The sequence below is a fragment of the Eriocheir sinensis genome, chromosome 15 (genome assembly GCF_024679095.1).
Source record: "Eriocheir sinensis breed Jianghai 21 chromosome 15, ASM2467909v1, whole genome shotgun sequence".
NCBI classification, from domain to species: Eukaryota; Metazoa; Arthropoda; class Malacostraca; order Decapoda; family Varunidae; genus Eriocheir; species Eriocheir sinensis.
In genome coordinates, this window is record NC_066523.1 from 5,957,645 (window position 1) to 5,982,685 (window position 25,041).

The following is a 25,041-nucleotide window of genomic DNA, read 5'->3' on the forward strand; positions in this document are numbered from 1 at the left end:
CCTTTTCTCTCTCTCCCTCCCTTTTTCCCTCCCATTGGCTGACAGTAAGCCTTTGTAACGGCTCATGATTCCTTGTTGTGTTCTACTTTTCCTTTTGCTTATGTTGTTGTTGTTTTCCAGCTGGCCTTCACGTCTATGCATGTTCTTGCTTTCTTTTTCTTCCATTCCAGTCATTTCACAAATTATTTTCTGGCACGGTACCGAGACGGTCGCCATCTGCTAAACACGTGCTGGCTGGAGCCGTGCACATGTCATGGTTTTGGCTATTATTCTAGGACTTCTTATGTTTTCTATGTGTGCTTTTAGTCACCCAGATACTATTGTGAGAGTACAGACTACCATTTAGCTTTTTTATATATTGTTGCAGCCGAAACGGTGTGTATCGACAAGCCCGCCAAAATTTGAATGGGTGATTTTTTTTTTGTGAACTTTTTTATTATTAACTTCTCAAAATACTTTCCTCTGCTTCCTCTTCATAATATGTCCTCAGCACTCCACACTTCGCCTGACCCTCTTCCTCCTCATCTTGTCAGCCATCCTCTAAACATATCCTTATTTCTTGTTTTAAGCATTGAATTTTCCTGCTCATGCCATATTTATTTCTCTTCCTTATAAGTCTATCAAGAATGGCATCCGAGTCCTTCCATGGATATCTTATTCTGGTTTAATACCCACCTTACTTTCATCAGTTTAGCTTCACTTACTCCGAAGGAATTATGAGAATATTTTAACTTTCTGCTTCACTACAATATATACTACCTTTCTCATCACTTTAAACTTATATGCTTCACTAAATCAAGGGTTTTATAATTCATCTCAGTATTCTTTGGCCATAACAGTAATCTTTTCTATTTTTCCTGTCTTTACTTCATGGCTCTGTTTATTAGTACCAAGATTCTGCAAACATCTAATCAAAACAAACTGAGCCATCTGCATGAATGAAACTCAAAAATATTTGTTCCAATGATAATGAATTCTTTCTTCCTATTTCATGTGTAAGTATCACCTTGACATAAATATGAGCCTCTGCCAGCTGGACTTGATTAAGTGAAGCCATCCAACACTATTCCGTACTATCCTTCTAAAAGCAGTGATAAGTTATTGCTATGTGGGATCTCAACTATTTTTCTAATGAGAATATTCAAGATACACCTTCAAAATTGTTTTATTAGTAATGCATACATCATACAAATAATGGCTGAAACTGGACAGCTCAGACTAGCAACCGAGAGTAATTAATGGTGAGGCGGCCCGAGGGAGGGTCGGCCACAGGCACGCCTGCGGGGCCGCCCTCCCCCCTCGGCCACACCTCAAGGCCACACACGTCCCTCTCCTTATTTTGCACCTGTAAGCTTAAATCAGTGGTTCCTAGTCACTGTCTGGCACTGATGTCTTATAATCTTTAACTTACTCATTACCTTGCATAATCAAGATTGATGAGTAGAGCAAGTTATTCAGCTTTAATGAGAGTAATAAATAATAGAATCCTTCACTCCAGCACACACTCAGTTGAGGCAAGCTGGCTATCACTGGTATCGTTTCTTAGAGTTCCACTTTGCTCTTACTTACTTCATCCATGCCAACTTCTAAATGTTACATGAAGTCAAGCATTATATGCTCTTGCACACTCTGCTTCTTAGTATGTACATTGTTATTAGGTATGACAAGCAGGTGATCACATTGTCTTTGACTGAAAAGTTTGTCAACATGACAGACACATGCCAACACTGGACTATCAGGAATGGTATCAGAGGCAGGACAGTGTGAGGTGAACACCAGGGTGTGCCAGCCTTGGGTGTTCATGTGGGGTTCACAAATAAGCTGATAAGTTATCATTCTGTAAGGCAAGAGAACCAGGAATAGCAGCTGGAGTATTCCTTCACCCTGAGATGATTCTGTTGTGGAGCCAGACAAGGATAGAACACTCATCATACATATGAAAATATATATCACAGACATGGGAAATATATCATCGCTATGTATGAAAATATTGTTATTGGTCAGCTGTAATAAAACCAAACCTCTAAATGAGTATTATGATAACTAGAAAGAGCTCGGACATCTGGTGACAAGAAGGTACAGAAGGGACTACATGGAGATGGTGTATTTTACCCTTTCAGGTTTTGTCTTAAAAATCTACATTGAATAACATAAAAGAACTAGCATATGACAGATACAATTTGAAAAGCTTCCCTTTGATTAAATGAGAGCTGACCACTTTTCTCTGATGAAATAAATGCAATGATCGACCTACAACACTTGTTTGTCACCGGTTATTATCAGTGCACCTCAGTTCTAAGCTTAAAAGATCAGCGTATGAAGTCAACTGAGGGCAAAGTGAATGGCAGGAAGACACCTATGTACAATCACAAGAAAGAAAAAGAATCTTAAAAAGTATATGGACTCCCCAAACATATCCATTAAAACAAGATCCAGCAACAATGAGAGTTATCACTTTTAAGCAAGATCACTCATTGTTTCCTCTAAAAGGAAATAAAATTTTTAAAAAATCACATTTTAATAGTGGAGACTAGAATTTGTGACAGTAACAAAATATGGGAACTTTTTGCAATTTCACTAATGAAACATACATTCTAGTAATGTTTTTGTGAATTAATAATTTGGATAATAAACAAAACTGAACAATAATGTGTCTACTAATAGCCTGGATTCTAAGGAGTATCACTGGGCTGTGTTCTCTTATGAAGGGCATGTGCCTGTGGTCCAGTTCTGTGTTAAGTCTTGAAGAGCTGAACCAAGTCACATTCCCTTTCAGCACAGTTTTTAAGTTATCGATAAAATGACTGAATCTCCTTATGAATCAAATTCTACAAGATTTATACCTTTATAAATACAAAGCCGGACATGCAAATACCTTCCTCAGTTGAAATATATAAGGAGTTACCTTGAAGCAACCTACAGATGGACTTGGGACACAATACACTTATCTCCACATTGGAAATGACACAAAAAATTTCCTGTGGGAAGACATAAGGCAGACTGAATTGTAGTTGGTATTAAAGTAGCAAAACTTGGACACTATTTTGAAAATTATTAATTTTCAGCCTACAAATATACAAAGTATGAGACCTTCAATACTGCTCCTTAAGTTTTAAAATGTTTCGCCCATTCCCTTCGATTGCACCTTGGGCTTTGACAAGCTTGCTGGTCTCTCCCTTGATATGTCCCTAAAACAGCATTAAAACCTGCCCTTAATGACATGATTACTTTGTACTGTTCAGTCATGTAAATAAACTAATTTTCCATAACAGCATTAGATGCCATACTAAGGTGAACTTGAGATGTCTAGAAGAGCAATATACAAGGTGAAATAGTTTTCTAATGAGAGGCTTTGTGTCCTTGAAACATTGAAGGGACAGGAGCACCTGATGCTAATGGTGCTGATCTGAAAGATCTTGCATCTGGAATAAACACATTCTTCAAAACTATAAACACTTCAAGCTTTATCATAAAGCAAGCAAAAAATGGAAGTACATTTCTTTAAGGACTGGAGTCGTGTTATTTACAAAGGCTTAGTTTGGCAGTAACAATCCAGCAGAGCTGTGATTCTTAGAGAGACTATTGTCTGTTTTGAGTAAAATACTTAAATCACAATAACAAATAATCTCAGGAACATCAATAAAGAAAATCAGACACAAAGGATGAAGTGGTGGAGTTCCCCGCGCCCTGGTCCCAAAGGCTACCTAAGGCTGGTCATCACTCGGCAGGCTTGTTCTGCCACTTGCCCTTGATGGGGTTGTCCGGAGTGAAGACGTCATAGGTTCCCTTCTCTCTGAATGCCTGCTTGTAGTGCGTCATGCAGTAAAGCTCTCCTCCACCCACCGAGAACCTCCCAACACTGGAAAAGTTATACAAATATAATGCTTTTACAAATCATTATGAACACAGTGTTCATATATTGACCAAAATACTGCATTATATTATTATGTCAAATAGGTAACTGAGCTGTTCATTGAGTATAATGGTTAATAATGAATATTATCTTATTTTTAAAACTTATAGCATATATCTGAGAACTAATATGATTATTTTGCCCTTGATCCAGGAAAGTGAAAAGAACTAAATGTTCCAAACTAACAAATAAAAATAAAAAAATTAAAATAAACTACAGTAAGGATGTAGTTTGCATGGAGGTATGTGAACTAGGTTACCTTCAACATATCCCATGAGCACTGTAGGGTGAAAATGAGTTATTGTGAACAGAAAATGAAGTAAACAGAAAAAACCACTGAAAGTTAGAAATTATGACTCATTCAATTGATGCTGAATGCCGTTGTGGTGTCATCTGTTATCCGGTATCCTAAGATATCCCATCCTTAATTTTGCATTGCAGAACCCAATCTTTACTATCACAGAGTAACTAAGTGTAAAAAAGTACCAAGGAGGTCCTAAAAAGCAATGCAAAGTGGAACAGGTCACAAAAAGAAGAAGAGTGACTGTTGATATCCTAGTTATGTACATACATACATCATCATTTGCTTTCATAATAATATAAATAAACTTGGGTGGGACAGATCCTGACAAGCAGTCGACAAAAGACACGGTACCGTGTCGAAATTCATGTACGCATGTATTCAGGATGGGATGTTTCACAATCTTGGGATGTCTCATGACACCACACCGTCACTGGCCAAGAATCAAGAAGACCGTTTTAAGATTTCAACATGGAGGAAGCAGCGAGGTACCTGAGGGGGGAGTTACACTTGCAGCATCTGAAGCAAGTCTTGTGCATCAGGCGGCCGGCCACCTCCATCCTCTCCATCGCATACACTGTCTTCTGGCACTGGTTACACTTCTCAACAGTGCCACCCTACAAAACAACATCAAAATATAAACAAAATCTTATAACAACCTACTAGTATATGTAAATCAGCGTGGACTTTTCTAATAATGGTATGTATATTGTTTCGAAGGTTTCTCCACTTTCTATGTAGTATCTGAGGAATCTAAATAAATACCTTCATGATATGTTGATTATAAATAGCTTCAAGTTACATGAAAGTGGAATTGAAGCCTTGGGTACAGTTCATGCTCGCCTCAGGTCAACCAATTCTATATATATTCACTGCGGCAAAAGATACATTATGTGTTGTTTCATACATTGCTGATCTTATTTCCCACAGAGCAAGGTTGGGTTATCAAGAAGAGCCATGTGACCCTTTGGATAAGTGTTCTGGGCAAAAATACTTGACAGGAGGCCCACCCTTCCAAGCTAAACCTCCTGCACTGAAGGAGGTACAGTCCCTCAAGTCACCTCTTACAGCATCCCACGAACACAGAGAAATGATGTCTTAACCCGGTAGCAGCAGGGATCATGTTTCTTAATGGTCCCTCTAAGTGAGAAAAATGAGAAAAAATCATCACTCATACAAACCATTTCATAATATATATCAAAGCATTTGTGATCAGTTTATGTATTTGATCTTGCTTTCGGCCACCTCTTTTGTTTCTTTTTTAGGAGCAGCGAGTAGCGGGCTTTTTTTATTATTGTTTTCTTTTTTTGTGTGCCCTTGAGCTGCCTCCTTTGTCGTAAAAAGAAATAAATTAAAAAAAAAGTATCATCTATTTTCGGGGGTTAAATCGTGACACAAATTTGGCCCGTCGCTGCTACCAGGTTAATCATCATGTTACATGGAAAACAGGGTTAATAATAATAATAATAATAATAATAATAATAATAATAATAATAATAATAATAATAATAATAATAATAATAATAATAATAATAATAATAATAATGATAAAATTACACATGATAGTGCTAATTTTACAGTATGGAGTTAATGTGTCCAAAATAATGAAAGCAAAAAAGAGTATAAATATGAATAGCATGAACTGAAATGAAAATAATGCAACCTTTTCATCAAGCTACAAAATATTAAAAAAATGTAAAAAAAAATGCGACTATTGCAAACACGGTAAGCCACTCCTTTCATCAGTTGGTGGTCAGCTGGTGAGCGTGTGAGTGATGGCAATGAGTCAGTGGGAGACACTTCACATGCTTGTCTAGATGACTGAATGGCAGTTCAGTGAGAACTAAATACAAAATCAAATCTCAAGTAACACTTGATTTTAACCCCAGTTCTATAAAGTTTGAAAGTGTTATGTATTTTCTGAAACAATCCATACTAATTGCAAAATTATATCTTAAATATAATCTATCATAACCCCAGCTCCTAAGTTTTATATATATATATATATATATATATATATATATATATATATATATATATATATATATATATATATATATATATATATATATATATATATATATATCATTTATCTATAGGAATTTGTACTGCTGCAGCTATATAGAGAAAAAAATCTAATAAAAGTTGGCATGAGTCTGAAGAGTACAACACAAAAACACTTCCGGGACTTTCAACAAGTATAGGCAAGGCAGCGGGAGGGCCTATATATACCTGCAATTGCCTGAGAACTGCCAAGTTCACAGGGGCAAGGACTGTGCCAAAGCCTTGTTGTTAAACACTAATGGATGAAACACCACCAAATTTAGAACAGTCCCTTCCCTCCCTCCTATTGAAGCAGCATCACATGTCATGCCTCCCTGACAAAACCCTTTCAATCTTGGGCCAAGCAATAAAGGAGCATGCAGATGACTAATGACTTTGATTTAAGAGCCAATATATATATATATATATATATATATATATATATATATATATATATATATATATATATATATATATATATATATATATATATATATATATATATCCTAGATAATTAGCAGAAAAATGATAATAAAGAGCTACTAATATTTCCAGAGCTGGAATAATTGATTAATGAACATTTATAATATTGGCAGATGCTAATCATGGGTGGTCTACCTCAGTGGGTCCTGACATAATCTAAAACAACTTGCTGCATGAGTCATGAGAATAAATTTGATGCAGGGCATCAGCACTCCTTTGATGCTTGGCAACAAGAACAATAAGTTACAAGAAGGTCCATGAGAGTGCATAGTTGTGACAGTCCTGCTCTAAACATGTGGAACATGGGTGGGGGGGTGGGGGACAACAGACTTAAAAAATCCAAATAGTGGAGATGAAATATTTGAGGGGTGGTGTTGATGAGAGCAGGGGGATGGCAAGACTGATGAGAGTGTTAGCAGGTTTGGCAAGGCTGACAAGCGTGACGGAAGCTGTGGGGTGGCATGAGTGACCACACACAAGACACTGAGGAGGTGACATGGAGGAAATACTGCAGTGGCAGAGGAAGCAACGTGAAAGTACTGAGCTGCATCTAGAGAGCAAGTGACATGGTTTTAGGCTCCATATTGGGTAAAAATATCAATTTGGTGAGGGATGATGAGATGATAAAGGTTTATAAGGGTAAAATAAATGTGAGAATAAGGGAAAAATACAAGCATGTACTTACGAAGCGACTGGTCTTTGCGGTGTCAGCCATGTTGTCTCCCTCGTTTCTATGGGAGTGGTCTGTTGGGGAATCGCTATGCTCCTTCCCAAATGAATCCCACTTGGACTTGAGTTCACTGATGCTCTGCTGACTCTCCTCCTGCTTACTTACTTTCTTCTTGAAGTCAACTATGTCACCAGACTCTTGTTCCTTATTCTTGTTGTTCTCTTCTTCTTCTTTAGTTAGTTGTTCCTCAGGCTCGAAGTGATTGTTCTGTTCTGCACTTGTACCATTGATGTGGTTCTCCTTGTTGTGATCAGCTTCCTCTTCCTCTTCAAGTGGTTCCTCAACTTTCTTGTTTGCTTCTTTGTCTAGTGATTCTTCATTCTCTAAGTCTTGCACCTCTTCTCCACTCCCTATATCATTTACTTCTTTCTCTTCTTGAACCACACTTTCACTTTCCTGCCCCTCAATCAGCTCCTCAGCAACTTGTTCATTGGTCACTGGCTCTTCGTCTCCAGAGTTCTCGCAGCTTTCAGGAAGATCTTGTCCAGTTCCTTCGTCCTCAGATTCTACCTTTGAGTCATTGGTTGCCTCCTCAGACTGCTGCTGCTGGGGCTCCTTAAGCTCCTTGGTGGTGTTCAAATCACCTACAGGTTGGGAAATTCTGTAAGTAACTATTTAATATGTAAGGAAAGTTTAGCATACAAAGCAACCTGTATTGGGCAAAACTTTTCAAAACTTTTTTTCGACACCTTTGATGTTCTCTTTTTTTTCTTCAGTTTGTATAAGTTTAACTACTCTTACAAAAACTGTATAGGTCTATACACTCTACCTCCCTTTGCTTTCACTGTCTTAATGTAACTATCTTTCAGCAGCCTGTAAAGGGGTGAACTTTCTTAAGGGAAAAAAATAAATAAAATAAATAAATGAGCCTAGACTTTCAAAGGTGGATGAAATATATCATATGTTGAACTTTAAACTTTGAGGACAAGTTTTGGCTGACTGAAAGTATACCCAGTTTGAGAACAGCCAGAAACACTTCCCTTGTGACCCAGATTGGAGCAACTGTAAGTATGCTCCAAAAAATAATTTTTCAGTATGGAAGTTAAAGGCAAATGTATATCAGGTCTGTGTTAAGAATACTGGATTACCTACAAGACAACTGTAAATCAAACAGACTCAATAACTGGTGATGAAAAAAAAGTAGGACGATGATTCAAGAACAAAGAAAATGTGGCTCACAATTAATTATAAGACTGATGTTTTTTTTTTTTGTTTTTTTTCACGAGGCAAGGTGCTTTAATGGACACACACAAATTGGTAGACACCTATAAATTTGACTTAATTAAATGCATTGTACTGTCAAAAGAGAATAGGGGATACCTCATCTTTTCTTTAACACTATGAATGACAAAATAAAGCAACAAAGGACTGGATGTGAAGAGAATGAAAACTGCAGTTGTGTGTGTGTATATATATATATATATATATATATATATATATATATATATATATATATATATATATATATATATATATATATATATATATATATATATATATATTTTTTTTTTTTTTTTTTTTTCTATGAAGGGACGATGTAGGTTAGGAGAGGATGGGTTGACTATCATGCAATATATGCCGAGTGGTGGGAGGTTGAAGGGACTGGAGGAGTCTTGAGTCTCTCAGAATGGATGAGTAAACACGAGAGAGAGAGAGAGAGAGAGAGAGAGAGAGAGAGAGAGAGAGAGAGAGAGAGAGAGAGAGAGAGAGAGAGAGAGAGAGAGAGAGAGAGAGAGAATTTGATACAGAAAACAGACCAGCAAAGAGACCATTCCGTCCAAATTCGGTGGTCTTTCATTGGAGAGAGAGAGAGAGAGAGAGAGAGAGAGAGAGAGAGAGAGAGAGAGAGAGAGAGAGAGAGAGAGACTTCGTACTGTTGACAATTGTGCTGTAATAAAAACAACAAACAATTAACCTTTAGATAGCATGCTTTAATGAAAACGAACACCAATTCTTTTTAATCGGGTTAGTCATCAACTCATTATTCTATCTCTCTGAGCACACCGATGCAATAATAAATTCTTCTTACCTATAATACACGTCTCGCGGCATTGGATGAACAAACGTCACATTCGCTCATCAGATATGCGACAGACATCTTCCTCGTGGGCTTCACCTCATGTCCCATTAACTTTTATATACCTCTAATGGGTGCGCAGGTAACCATCAAATTTTATATACTTCTAATGGCCGCAAGGGTGACTGTTGCCTACTGTACGCTGGCACATACATCAAGGGAGATGGGGTGAATAGCTACCAACCTCATCCGTCTCAGAAGACATAACATGTCACGGATCCTTAGAAGAGCCCATATTTTTAAACGTCTCGGCTCCTCAGCTCGCCTGTTTGAAAAGCCTCTCATAGAAGTTATACCGGGCTTTCTATGGACTGTGTTGTAATCCCAGTGACAGTTTTACACGACTTCTACACGATGAATGGGAAAAACACTCATGAAAACCCGGTCAATCTTCTCTGTGGCCTTAAGGGGCTATTACACTGGACAAATTTTCCGTGGATTTTCAGTCAAACCACGATTTCCGCTGGCGTGGTTCTCATATTTCCGTGGTTTTCTGACGTGTCCACGATCTTCCAAAGCTACTGTAGATTTCACCAAAGGAAGACGGTATTACTCATCATTATCAGCAGCAGCAATAACAAGAAACAAATGAGAACCACACCAGCGGAAATCGTGGTTTGACTGAAGATCCACGGAGAATTTGCCCAGTGTAATAGCCCCTTTAGAAGAGTCGTAATGGGAGCCCAATACGTTTAAGAACATGGACCTTAGCCACGCGTCACCCATAGCGGGCAAGGGTACCACTGTCACATAATCTCCATAGAATAAACAGCCACTACCATAACTAGAGACAAAGGTAGTGGTTATTCCTCTTATATGCAACGTACATATAATAAGACCGTCGCCATCACATCTATCACATACTGAGGATTTTATTTGAAGAAGTGAATAAAAAAACCTCGCAAAGAGTCTATACCTGTAAAGAGAATGAAGAAAGATCCACAAAAGAAATGATCGAATTGAGTGTTTAAAGTATAGCATAACTCTCCAGTTGCGAGTAAGTTTAAAGTCGTGATTCTCTTCCTCTTCTCTATGCGTCGACGAAGAGGCACGTCGACGCCAGCCAGACATAACCAGAGCTACGTACCACCCAGCACGCCTTGGTCCTGCTCCTCCATGCCGGCGCTGCAGGTGGTGGTGGTGGTGGAGGTGGGCGTGGCCGCTGTCCCGCCGCTGTGGTCTGTCTGTGTCTCTCACCGGCACCACCGTATTGCAAAGAACGTACCGAGGGCGGCTAGGTAGGCTATCGCGTCAGTTAAGGCACAGCACTGGAGGATTAGCTTCTGAAATAGACACATGATCCATTCTTCCACGGTTTTCAACTCGTTTTTGGTTTTGGTTTTTTCTTAGAGCGACGGCGGAAGCTGATGCAGAACCCCCGGAGAAGCGATGCTGTGTGTGTGTGTGTGTGTGTGTGTGTGTGTGTGTGTCCCATGTGCTGGTGCTCTCCCTTGGCAGGCTTGCTGGTGGCCCAATCATGCCGGCGACTTGACAAGCGGTTTAGCTTATTAGGAGGATCATCCCAGCGAAGAGTTCCGCTGGCTCATTCCGGTGACCCCGAAGCGATGGATCTAAAACAGGAGCGGGGGCAGAAGGCGGCCTTGTGGGACTGCAGTTATTCGGCAAAATGTCATCTAAACATTAAGAGTGTTGCGAAGGTGGATTCTGAGGTATAACGGTAAGCCTATATTATAATGTTATGCACATCCACGTGTAAAAGCTACATAAGCAGGAAGCACCCGATGTCAACACAGTAACCAACCCTCTGCAGCGTGTTACCTCGGAAGCACGTACCCCAAAGCAACATGTCAATCATATAAGCTCAGCCACATGGTCACGATCGTTACTGTCAAGACGAACAAGGAATGAGTAACCCCTGAAGCACGTAACCCCAAAACCGACATGTCAATCATAAAATCTCTCCATTATAATCACGATCGTTACTATCAGGACGAACAAAGAATGGCATCAGTTAAAACATTCCCAAGCTATTTGACCCCCTGGTGAGCTAGCCACGTTGCCTCTATGTGTGTGTGTGTGTGTGTGTGACCAGTATGACACACACACAGAGGCACGAGCTGCGTCACTCACTAAGCTCATTACGTTAGGCTAGTTCACGTTCATCCTTCTTCACATTGACACGCGCTCTTTCACCATCACCAACACCATCACCACTACCATCACAAGTTCCAATCGCCACCACTACTTGCTTATGCCATGTGTGTTGATGTACATATGTCAATTACTGGGTTAGCTATATACACCATCACTACTGCTACTACTATCATTTCTACTATTAGGCATGCAGTATAAGGTATAGGTACGTATATATGTCACCTAAAATGCGAAAATGTATAAAATGTTGATATTCTAATTAGTTTTATAATGGCTGTCTTTACCGGCATAATCAAGTGGACAATTAAGCATCGGTAGGATAGAAATTGGTCACACACACACACACAACCACGCCCACCTCGTCTTTCTCCAGCCTTTCAAACTCTCACCTTTTAAACACCTCCAATTAATACCTACCTTACACAATGCCGGCAGCGACTGAATTCTCACACCCAGTTAATGATAGATGTTTTCCCTTCTTACAACACACAAAGTAGTATCCAAAAACAAGAATTACCACCTTTTTTTTCTCTGCCTCTAGTTGACGTGTGACACCTTGACATTAATTAATTACCACGAAGAACACCTGTTTGTCTTTTACTTCTTCCTCATTACGAAAGCACGCAGGTGAGAGTTGGATAATGTCACGGATATTTTTCCTGTTTTCATCATGACGGAAACCCTGAACTACTAAATCACCCATGCCCTCACCTGCCCTGTCCCTTCTCACCTGTCCACCTGCTAATTGTCTACCCACCTGTCTTCCCCCCTTCCCCCCCTTGCACAACGGCCCTCAGGCAAACTAGGGAATCCCCCGCCCCTTCGACTTGTCACTCTTGCCTCCAGAACCTATCAAAGAAAATAAACAGATCGAGCGACTGTTATTATAGACCCGCTCAAGGTTTACGTGATCTTATTCTGCTCGCCCGTGTGCCTGTGTGTGTGTGTGTGTGTGTGTGTGTGTGTGTGTGTGTGGTAAATAAAGGCAGTATAAAAACACTTGCATGCAGACCTTTAGGAAGTAGATCTTGCCTCACAAGAGAGAGAGAGAGAGAGAGAGAGAGAGAGAGAGAGAGAGAGAGAGAGAGAGAGAGAGAGAGAGAGAATGATAATTTGATACAGAAAACAGACCAACAAAGAGACCACGCCGTCCAAACTCGGTGGTCTTTCATTGCAACCTTAAACCCCCACATGAAATTAGACGAGAGAGAGAGAGAGAGAGAGAGAGAGAGAGAGAGAGAGAGAGAGAGTAATATGCCCTGCCCTGGTATGTACGTAAATTTCCTGTCACCGTTTTCTCTTTCAATATTACATAATACTCAGTCGCGCACGATACGGTCAGCTAACAGGGCAACCTCGACCTCTGCGGATGATTGCAAACTGAACGAAAGGTGAAAATAAAGGCAAATGGCAAGCAGAACAGGGGAAGGGGGAGAAGGAGAAGGAGAAAGGGGGTGGGGAGGGGAGGGTGATAATGGATGTGAAGGAGTGAAAGGGGGAGAAGGGCAGGGGAGGATGGTAAAGGTAGTGAAAGGGGGAACGAGGGAGAAGAAGAAAGAGGTGGAAGGGTGGTAATGGTGGTGAAGGGGGGAACGGGGGAGAAGGAGAAGAAGGGGAGGGAAGGATGGTAGAGGTAGTGGAAGAAGGGGGGAGAAGGAGATGGAGAAAGAGAAGGATTGAAAGGAGGGGAGAGGTGGGTGGTGGTGGTGAAGGGGGGGAAAGGGGAAGGAGTAGAAGGGGAGGGGAGGATGATCGAGGTAGTGAAAGAGGGGAGGGGGGAGGAGAAGGAGAAAGAGAAGAAGGGGGAGAGGGTGGTGAAGGTGGCGACATTGAAAGCTCACGCAACTCAATTTCCTTTGCCAACTCCTTAACACACACCTCACCTCACCCCACCCAAAGGAATAAAAACAAAAAGAGAGAAAATACAAAAACCAGAACTCACGGGAGGGGGGTACTCGTATTGTTGATGTTATGACCTCAATTAAAGTGAGAAAATATACATATATCTTTTTTTTGGTTATTGTTATCAAGATCGTGATATTTAAACGCGACAAACACTTCTGAAACCTTTACAATATATATTAGTCATCCTTTGTGTACGAGGAGGAGGAGGAGGAAGAGGCTGACGACGGAGAAGACGGCGGAAAAAAAAGGTTTCACTAATCCCCTTTGGCAAGAATTACGACACACCACTCACTCAGGGTAAGCAGCTACCTGGTAAATGCCTCATGAGCGACCGATATATATGTACAAACAACTTACGTAAGCATACATCGCACACACACACAAGGACAGACGTACGTGACACCGTTATAAGAACAGTTACAATGCGGGGTTGCCTACTGATGGGCCTCGATCTTATGCAAATGGTGGTATATATGGTCCCTGTGTGATTTATTTGTTTCCCGTTCTCCCCTTACTTTTATTTTTATCCTTTTTTACAGTAAAGGAAGCAACTCAAGGGGAAACACAAACAGAAACAAAATAAGTCCGCTAGCTGTTCCTATAAAAGCGAGCAGAGAGGAGTGGTCAAAAGAGCGGTCACTTTCGAATGGAGAGGTGTCTTGATACTCTCCCTATGTTGATGTGTGTGATAATTCCGCTTGATTGTGTATTTCGGTCGTCATATAAGACTTTTATATATTGCTATAGTTATTTCTTCGGCTTCGATATACCAAAGAACAACCTCAAGTTACCCTCCTATCATATGAAACCTTCGTCTCAGTATTAGCCTACTTAACATATAATGGTTCTTAGTTTGTATTTCTTCCTCTCTAATATCCCAAAGAAGCCACCCTGATAGCCCTACTTCAATAAATAATAGGCTAGTTAATATAAGAGGTAAAGACTGGGTAGCGTAATTCAAATTGGGGATATACTTAACAAGGGAACGATCAAACTAAAAAAATCATATAACCAACACAGTATAGGTGTCATTTTAAGAAACAAAACAGGGGGTGGTACATGTTTCATACTATCCTGTCTAATTTTTTTATAACCGCCAACTTTACTGAATGAGTATAGCTAAACATTTCTATTTGTCTTCAGGAAACACTGAGATATGTCCAAAAGTTTAATTATTGCTAATTTTTGGAGTTGTCAAAGGTGGATACACTAATCAGGGAAATAAAGTATGTCATCATTACATGCCTTTTGGTGCAACCTTTAAATCTGTGCCGTCCCAATTTCTGCAATAAATGTTACCAAATCAATACAGGAAGTCTGGCGCAAAGCGTGAAAGTCGCCACAACCTTCTCGAGGGGCAAAAAGAAAATAAGCAGTGACCATCAACCTTACATTTAATTAAGGGTGAGTTGAAAGAGAGCTTCACACGTTTTGATTTTATTTTTCTAGATAAAAGAAATTATCGAAAAGAACTTTAATACTGAGTCATTCATCGTCTAGTATTCATATTGCGATGATAATTAGTATGCTTCATTATTATTTGCTTGACTACCCTTATAGTAATATATCTTATGCGGTACTTAACGATAAAATAAGTTGACAAGGAACATCGAGATGGGTTCATGAGGGTATATAAGTGTAAATGGTAACTAGGGATAAAAGGAACCATAGGAATGAACTAAGACCTACAAGAAAAAAATATGGACGAAAAGAAATAAGAAAAAAAGAACAACGCAAAGAGATAACTTAGAACATTTTACACAGAATCGGACTAACTCTAATCCTAACCAACTTCTACGAGAGGCTTTTCAAACAGGTAAACTGAGGTGCCGATACGTTTAATTAAGAACACGGACTTAATTTTGTACAGAATGCGACTTGCTTTCCTACCGAACCATCGCGTTCCCTCTCTTTTTCAGGGTGTGTACGGTTAGGCAGTCGGTCATCGTGGTGAAGGCCATAATTATTGAAGAGGGGGAGGGGGGGGGGTCAGGTTGGGTGTGGAGCTGACCTTAGGAATATCAAGGTCGGAAAACTGTAAGAACTGCTGCTCTTCACCCGTTTAATTTTTTCGCCCTACTGAACACTTTCTCAACTTGTTTTATCGTGAAGTTCCCCGGATGATATTTTATTGAAAGGCCAGGCCAGTGAATAATAATGAACCGTAATAAATAAATATCGCCATGACTTGACAACGAGACAATAAATTATTCGGCACTAAAATAAATACTCTAGCAAATAAAAGCAAACCTCTTGGTAATAATATAGAGGAACTTATTTCGTAACACCAAACGCCCCTTCATCCTCTGCCTCCTCACTTTTAAGTAACGACATCTTTACCAGAATTTACCTGTATTACCTATTGCATGGCGTTTCAGTAATTATATGTCCAGTTTATTTTTTTCACAGCAAGGAAGACAACTCAATGGCATTAACGAAAACAACCGCAACAACAAAAGGTCCGAACAAAAGCAGAAAGAACGAGAGGCCAAAAGAGAGGTCAATTTCGGGTGAAGAGGTGTCTTGGTACCAGCGTTGCCAAATTATCGTATTAACCACATATCGTATCTATCATTTTTATGCCTCAAACTCTCGTACCTACACAAGTAACGTGAGAAAATCAAAGTTAGTGCTAAAACTGTTGAATATTGATGTTTTTCGTTTTTTGTTGTTATAGTTATCGGTCAGCAACTACGAAAATGAAATGCGGTGAGTACGATAATTTGGCAACGCTGCTTGGTACATTCTTGTGTTGTTTGGGTGATAGAGAAATATCTGACAGCTTATGTATAGAGAAAAAAAAACTAAGGATGAAAGGAATTGAGAACTATAAGAACGAAATGAGGACTATAAATGAATTAGTGACAAAAATGGCGGAAAATAATACCGAAAAAAGAACTTAGAACGTATTAATGATGAAAAAAACTAGGGACAGAAAAATAACGGAGAAAAGAACTTAGAACGTATTAATTAATGATGAAAAAAAAAGACGGAAAAAATAACAAATAAGAACCTTGAACGCATTAATGAGGCAAATAATAACTAGGGACAGAAAAATATATATAAAAAACTTAGAATGTATAGAAAAAAAGACCTACGCATGAATATAATCGTTCAGAGCAAAACAAAACCAACACGTACAAAAAAATCTATCACGGCTTTGAGTTTTAAGAGCCAGAGACAACTCATCATCTTCGAAGCGGCACGTAAGCTTTAAAACAGTTGCCCTTCCTCCTCCCAGCACTGAAACGTATACGTGTCTCCTACAGGGTGCCGAGGACTAGCGCGCGTGAGTCTGCGATCAGCGGGTTGCGTCAGAGGTGGGGGGGAGGGGAGGAGTTGGGGGAAGGGAGATGTAGTGGTATGTTCGCCAATTTGTACGTAGGTCTCCATTTAGCACGCATATTACCCATTACATAAATAGAACCCCTCTCGGTAACTGAGTCCTAGAGGTATGCAACGGTGCCAGATTGTCGTACTCAGCCGCTTATATTTCCCGACTTCCTGCCCCAAAACTGTCTTCTGGGCTCGAATAACGAAACGCATTTATAATTATCGTTAAAAGTTAGATTCTGATGTTTCTTGGCAATAGTTAAGCGTCAGAAACCGGTAAATACTATGCTCTGAGTACGACAATCTGGCAATGGTGGGTATACGTATAAAGAAACACTGTTCAGATTAAATAAATCAATACTAAATAAATACTGTTAAAGGTAGGGTATTTATATAGATGAAGAAATACTGTACAATCTTTCTTCGTTTTGATTTGTTCATTTTCATACCTCGGCTATTTTTTATTTATTTTTCTTTTCCAGAGTGGTTGTAGTCTTGATATGCATACTAGCTGGGATGGCGCGTACGAGTTGGCGAGCTAGCCCATCTATACTTTCCCACCCATGGCTTCCACTCAACGCCTCTCACCCAAGACGCCCATCACCCGTCCTTTGACCACACCCAATCATGTTCTCACCTAATCGAAGGAGCGAGACAAGTTATATTCTTATTAAACATTTCGGGGCTTACACAACCACACTTAAAAAGGCTTTCGCGGAGATTGTATTAATAGTTCCATGAGGGGCAGTTTTATGAGCCTAGCGATCGTTTGACAAGGCTTCTGCACTACGAACATGAATAGACTCATGATACTCCGACTAATCCCCTTTGTGGCCTTTGAAAATATTTATTGTGAGAAGTTGAGAACAGAAAGTGTCTGAGAATACGGGGCTTGCCATGCACTGTCAGCTTCTCAGTAGAGACTAACGTACCGGTGCAGACACGTAAAGGAGTTGCGGATGAACGGGTAATAGCCTTGACAACAGCTAAACCTCATGCAGGCGACTCAAAAAAAGACATTGTGAAAGAGACGAGAGAAAGAAAAGAAGCATAAGTTCATAGACAGAGAGCTTGAGAAAGACACGGTAGAGGAGTTGCGGATGAACGGGTAATAAATAGCCTTGACAACAGCTAAACCTCAGGCGACTCAAAAAAGACATTGTGAAAGAGACGAGAGAAAGAAAAGAGGCATAAGTTCATAGACAGAGAGCTAGAGGAAGGAGAGTATGGTCAATATCAAGGAAAAAAATGTAATAGCTACCTTTTCTTCAAGAGGTAAATGAACACACACTCACACAAGCCTATACTGTAACCCGAAACGCGGATGAACGGATAATAGACAGAGAGCTAGAGAAAGGAGAGTATGGTCACTATCTAGGAAAAAAAATGTAATAGCAACCTTTTCTTCAAGAGGTATACATGAACACACACACACACACACACACACACACACACACACACACTGTAACACACACACACACACACACACACACACACACACACACACACACACACACACACACACACACACACACACACACACAAGAGGACACCAAAACCACTGATACACAGGAAGCTGATCCCGGCATTTCCCTTTCACGAGACAGTCCCTTTGGAGCACGCTGGTGAGAGAAGCGAAAGAGAGCCGCAGAGAAGACCTGACGCAAATAAGGGATGACGCAAAGAAAGGGAACTGAGAACGCATAGAAAACAAAAACGAGGAAAAAAAATAGAAGTGAGAACGAGAAGAGGGAACTGGTGGCGTATGTATAAAGAAAATTGACACGTAAAATAATAACTGGGGAAAGAAAGAACTCCGATCGAAAATAATGAACTGAGGGCGTAGAGATAGGATAGCATTAAGAACTAAATACGAAAATGAACTGAGAACATAGAATGGCATAAAGAACTGAAAACGATGAAGAGGAAGTGAGGATAGAGAGAGGATGACATAAAGACGACGATAATGAAGAGAAAACGAAATGAAGAGAAAGAAAATTATGAAACTGAGAGCAAAGAGATAAGTTAAGGTAAAGACAGTACTGGGACGCAAAAAACAAAACTTAGAACGTAACTTAAGAACTGGGAACGTAAGTGAAAATAACTGGATACACATATAAAGACCTCAGAACGTAAAGAAACAAAATATAAAGACGAAAGGAACTGAGAACTATCGGAAAGAGGAGTTTAAAGACACGAAAACAATAACTTAAAACAGAAAGAAAAAACAGGATTAAAAACTTGGGGCGCCAGATAAGAACGAGACAATGAAACACATTGAAGCGAGAATTATATAGAAAAAAGTGTAGATAAGAGAATATAAATTTTGATGAACATTGAACTGGAGGAGAACAGAAACAACGAAGACTGAACATTAAAGAACAACTACGTAATATTATGTGGATATCAGATAGCATTATGTAGCCTAATCGTTCTTTGGTGTCTGAATAGAAAAACCTAACACTAATAGGCTATAGATATGAAACCAGTGTAGATGACAACCAACATCACCACCACCAACAGTAAACATAAACAAGAATTACGAGAAGCAACACGAAACAAAACTTCAGGATAACGAAATACAAACAGAGAATGACTGGGATAAAGGAAGAAAAGAACATGATCGTGCCAATGTGAATGTATGTTATGCAATTCTAAACGTGACAACATCTAGATCAGGGGTTCCCACGTGGGGTACATGTACCCCAGTGGTACATTTCCACTTTTCAGGGGGTACATTGGGTCCGAGAGAATAACCACTACTGTACAATACATCTGCATTCAAATTGCAATTTTTTTTTTTCAATTTTCTCATTTTAGTAAGCAAAACTGTTATTTAAATTATATCACCAGTCTACACATACATATTTCACTATGAAATAATATCAAAATATTACAATTTCATTGTTTTTTATCCTTGATTTTTAGGGGTACACGGGAACCTATAAAAATGCCCAAGGGGTACAGAGGAACAAAAAGGTTGGGAACCCCTGATCTAGATAGCCTACTTTATAATTATTACCTAAAGAGTTTCCGACTTATACAATCCCTTAAGAGTGAATATGAAATGAAAACTGGAAATCCATGCTATAGATAAGATAACCATAACACCATAACCTTTAATATGTAGCAATCAATACGTATCTAATAAACATGATTACGTATAAAAGAATGAATAGGTGAAAGATAATAATATAGATAGATAGAGAATACTGGAAATCATGCAATAGATAAGAAGATAACCAAAATACCGTAACCTTTAAAATGTAGCAATCAATACGTGTCTAAAAAGATGAGAGAGAGAGAGAGAGAGAGAGAGAGAGAGAGAGAGAGAGAGAGAGAGAGAGAGACAACCAGGGGGCGACACAGAGAGAGAGAGAGAGAGAGAGAGAGAGAGAGAGAGACAACCAGGGGGCGACACAGTGCAGAGACAGAGAGAGAGAGAGCCTCCGTAAAAATGGAGCTGGGCTAGGAACACAGTAGCCCCCACACACACAGTCTTGCCAAGTTGGGAAGGCACCTCTTCTATGCTCACAGGCTCTTGGCACCAACAACCAACACCAGCACCTCTGTCATCCTCAAAAATCTAACCAAGAGCACACACACACACACACAACGGGGCCAGGAAAGAGGGAGAGAGGGAGAAAGAGCAATGTGGGGCTAAATATTATACGCATTCACGGTTCATTCCTTATACCACAGAAATAGAGAGGTTGAGGGGGATGGGGGATGTAAATAACTGGAGTTCCTGACCCCCTACAGCGAATAAGTTTTTTTTTTCTTTGTTTGTTTGTGTTTTTAGGTCATTATAATTGTGTGGAAAGTCGTCAGGTTCATACCACTGCCGAGTTTGTTCTTGTCTTGTAACTCTATATTATATTCACGTGTGTGTGTGTGTGTGTGTGTGTGTGTGTTGCCGTCAGTGTTCACATACTGTAGCTACCTTGTATTTCTTTTGTCTGTCTCAATAACACGCTCTCTCTCTCTCTCTCTCTCTCTGAACTGTTAAAAAGGCAATACATAATCGTAGTTTATTAGTAATTCAAATAATATGAAAAAAGGTCACTGATAGACAGACAGATGTAGATAGATAGATAAACATATAGATATAGAGAAAATGTCTATCTGTCAAATTTAGGTTCAATGTAGCCTATCCACCTCACACTACTACTACTACTACTACTACTACTACTTCTTTTGTCAACAACACCAACCACGGCCTTTCCTATCTATCGAGTAAAGGCCACACGTAATTTAGCTTCGTGATACACTTGCAACCACAACGAAGGCTGAACATTACCACCTTGTTACCCTTGAAAGCTATCTCTGCAGGCCTTTCCTTATCACGACTATTAACAAAGGGAGTCACACATTTATACTCCAGGAAATGGAAAGTATATTCACGTAAGCAAGAGTGTGACGAGTCAGTAATTCCATTCAGCTTATGTGTATGTGTGGCCTTCACGACCGCTGCAAACCAACAATGAGAACTAGAACAAAAACAAGTACAACAGCAACAGGAACAACAACAAGAGCAAGTAAATAAATAAAGGAGAGGAAGTCAGATATCAGATTCTTTTTTTTTTTTTTTTCATTTTTGCGGACGTCAACGTTATTCGCTTTCCCTTTCTTTTTCCCCCATTTTTCAAGCCCGTATACACACACACACACACACACATTGACACACGAACTCGAAAAAATCTCCCTCTCTCTCTCTCTCTCTGCATTTCAGAGCTGTCAGTATTGAGTGTCATTATGATGTTGTTGTTTTTTCTCTCGACCGACGGAAGTTTAAAATCTTAAAACCCTCGTGTCTTCTGCTGATATCACCTTTATCTTAAGTTCTCGCAATCCTCCTCCGTCCTCTCTCTCTCTCTCTCTCTCTCTCTCTCTCTGACAGATGGAGGGAGGTTAGTCAAGTAATAGCATTGTGACAGGAGAGAGAGAGAGAGAGAGAGAGAGAGAGAGAGAGAGAGAGTAAGAAGGCGGGAGAGAGTGAGCGAGTGAGTGAGTCAGGGGGGAAGACGGGAGGGAAAGAGACAACAGGTTACTGCAATTTCAGAGGCTAGGTATTTTTGGCAAGGTCGCTGCTGGCGGGGCGGCGGTGGGAAGGTGGGATGACAGGTGGCCGATGGGATGGTGCAGGTGGTAGGTGGGAAGCGGCAACGGTGACAGCCCCCCCTCGTCCCCCCCCACCTCTCTCTCTCTCTCTCTCTCTCTCTCTCTCTCTCTCTCTCTCTCTCTCTCTCTCTCTTATTGCCGAGGACGAGAAACAAGGTCAAAACAAGAAAGAAAAAATGCATCTCTATCTATCTATCTATCGAGCCCCAATTAATGCCGAGGACGAGTAACAGGAAGAGTGAAAAGAACAAACCAAAAAGAATTAACGTACGTAACACTCTCTCTCTCTCTCTCTCTCTCTCTCTCTCTCTCTCTCTCTCTCTCTCTCTCTGTTACTGTCGAGGTCGAGTAACCAGAGGAATGAAAAAGGGACAAGCCACTGAGGGCAAACGTGCGTGCCTGAGTCTACTTATACCAGAGTAATTATGATTTATTCAACCATTCAACCACCCACACAAATTCCTTCAAAATGAGAGGAGTCCAGGAAGACTCACGTGTGTCATTTTGCTTTCACTACTTTTCTCATTTATTTGGTCAGGTCGCTTTGGGAGTTCATGGATAACGAGGAGAAATTATGTATTATATTCCGAGTTGTTGTTACCAGAGCAGGAGTTTAAACATAGCAACATAAAAACAGACTAAATAAGATTGATAACACCACAACGGAAGCGGATGTCCAAATAGGTTAGTAGGACTGTCTCAGAGGTAAGTTTGGTCTCTCTCTCTCTCTCTCTCTCTCTCTCTCTCTCTCTCTCTCTCTCTCTCTTAACATGTCTCCTCTTCTCTCAAGGCCTCTTCAGCGACACTACTGTTCTTTTCAGGTTCTTCTCTTCATCTCATCATAAGCTCTCCTAAAGTTCTCTCCTCACCGTTAACTGGGGCCTTTCAAAAAGCAAACTCTTCCCTCCCTCTTGCCTCTCTCTCGCTCCTCTTAAAGTGCTCCTTCCCTCCACGTCTTCTCTACTTTAAAAATTTACCCTTCCCGGCGCGAACCTCACTCTCCCCACGTCCCATTCCCCTTTATTCCCTATCCCCACCATCTTCTGTTCACCAGGTATACGATATCTTTATTATGATACCAGGCTGTGCATTATACCGTCCCCCCTTCAAGATGATTATGCTCCCTTTCAACTCTCTCTCTCTCTCTCTCTCTCTCTCTCTCTCTCTCTCTCTCTCTCTCACACACACACACACACCGGTCTCCTCCTCCTGCTCCTCCCCGCCACTACCCTTTTGCCTGTCTGCCTGCATGCCTACCTCACCTGCTCCCTCCCTCCCTCCACTCTCCACCCCACGTAACCTCACCCTGCCTGCCTGTCTGTCCTTCTGCCTGCCTACCTTCACTATTGCCCTCTGCTCTTTCAAAAGCCTCTTGTCTGACTCTTATTTTTCACGCCACAAGAACTAGTACAATTCCAGAGTTTTAAAAGGGCATTCACTACACGTAACAAAGCCTCAGTGCCCACGGGATAACGTTATGTATATTTCCCAGGCGTTATTTATTTATTTTTTTTTTTTGGTGTATCTCCAGCAACCAGCGTGTCAATCTCACTTGCTGTAAATCCAAGCTTATGGAAATCTGGGAAGCCCCGAGTGTTAGTGTGTGGTGGCAAGAGATCCCGTCACCAGAGCGCGTGGTCTTGTGGTTATGCAACTCGGAAGCATTATTACGAGGATTGCTATCAACATGCACATTACTAAATGCTCCCGGCGAGACAAGCAGAGCCATTCCTTTGTGTCTGGGGAGGCGCCTGCACAGTCCCAAAGCTCCGTGATTGTTATGTTATCAGCGAGACAGACAGCAGTAGCAAAAAGCCCCTCTGCACCAAGCCTATCACTACATCGTGACCAAAATCAATACCGCCACACAGAAAAGCCTGCTGATGACACACAACACATCAAAACACTCACACAGGACACACCTCGCCACACGCCACAGCACAGGCAATGATCAGAGTCAGATATTATAAGACAAAAGGGACACCAGAGACTATTAGTTCTATTCTCAGTTTAAAAATTCCCTCAAAAACAAAGAATTCCGTGATAAAACACACCAGCCAGTCCTGTTCTAAGTGGGAGGCGCGCGGGCTGGACTCCTTACCTTGTCGACGTCAGTGACAGGTGGCTGGGCAGGTATCTTGGGCACAGATAACCCGAGTAGGTGTGTTTGTGTGTAGAGGCGTAAGGGAGGACCGGCACCGTGATGACAACCCAGCGTCCCAGCCCTCAATGATAACGTTCGCCGCCGGATGGGGAAGAGTGATACAGCCCCGGTAAAGTTCCCACCTCTCACCTGATGCCGCCCCAACCCTTACCTGGCCCGCCCTACGCTCACCATCTGCCAGGGACTAAACGGGGGAGTTAATACCCGTCATACCTACACAAGAAAAATAAGTAAAGGTATTTGAGGGTTTGCATTGAAAAGGAAAGGTGCTGTAAGGAGTAGGAGCAAGCGAGAAGGTGCAGCTGTCCGGATTGCCTTGTGACCAATGGCAGTGCAGGAGCGGCTCACGTCCCCCCGGTGACCCCCAGTACCCTCCGGCTCCCTCTGTCCCTCCCTCAAGGTCCCCATCCTGTCTGTCTGTCCCTACCTCTGTCCCAGGTCGGATTCTCGCCAGCATTTTTTTCCAAACACCATTATTATGCCATTATAATTATCGTGGATGTTTTCCCTGCTCTGACTTATAAGTACGGATGCTTAGTAACACGATGGAGTTCGTTTGGACTCCACCTCATGCACAAAGGGAAGGATGGTGAATAATAAGTACAGTATGGAATGAAAGCTTCTGTTGGATGTGTGTACGCAAGCTTGCAGCAGACCCACCCATAGCAGCCTCGGCAATACGCCACATCACTTCGGAAATACTTATGATTCCTACACGCCCGTGGACAGCTAGCGAGCATCACACTCACAGACGGCCTTGTAGTACCCCTTACACCCACCACTCGATCCTCTGTTGCGAGTACTGACTGACGGGCAAGTGTGTGTGTGTGTGTGTGACGGATTCTTATCTTAGGAG

The 25,041-nt window shown here is 40.9% G+C and overlaps 1 protein-coding gene across 2 annotated transcripts; it reads right to left on the reverse strand.

Annotated features, from left to right (window-relative positions):
* Nucleotides 1-1,149: 1,149 nt before the first annotated feature.
* Nucleotides 1,150-24,287, reverse strand: LOC126998833 (LIM domain and actin-binding protein 1-like). 2 transcript variants are annotated; one of them, XM_050860970.1, is made up of 5 exons: nt 24,123-24,287; nt 10,635-10,830; nt 7,426-8,054; nt 4,707-4,831; nt 1,150-3,859 (listed from the first exon to the last, which is right to left on the reverse strand). In XM_050860970.1, the coding sequence occupies exons 2-5, from the start codon at nt 10,663-10,665 to the stop codon at nt 3,718-3,720; spliced, it is 927 nt and encodes a 308-aa protein (XP_050716927.1). In that variant the 5' UTR covers nt 10,666-10,830; nt 24,123-24,287; the 3' UTR covers nt 1,150-3,717. The 2 variants fall into 2 exon arrangements, with proteins under 2 accessions (XP_050716927.1, XP_050716928.1); XM_050860971.1 differs by having other exon boundaries at nt 10,635-10,827; nt 24,123-24,274.
* Between the last annotated feature and the right edge of the window lie 754 nt (nt 24,288-25,041).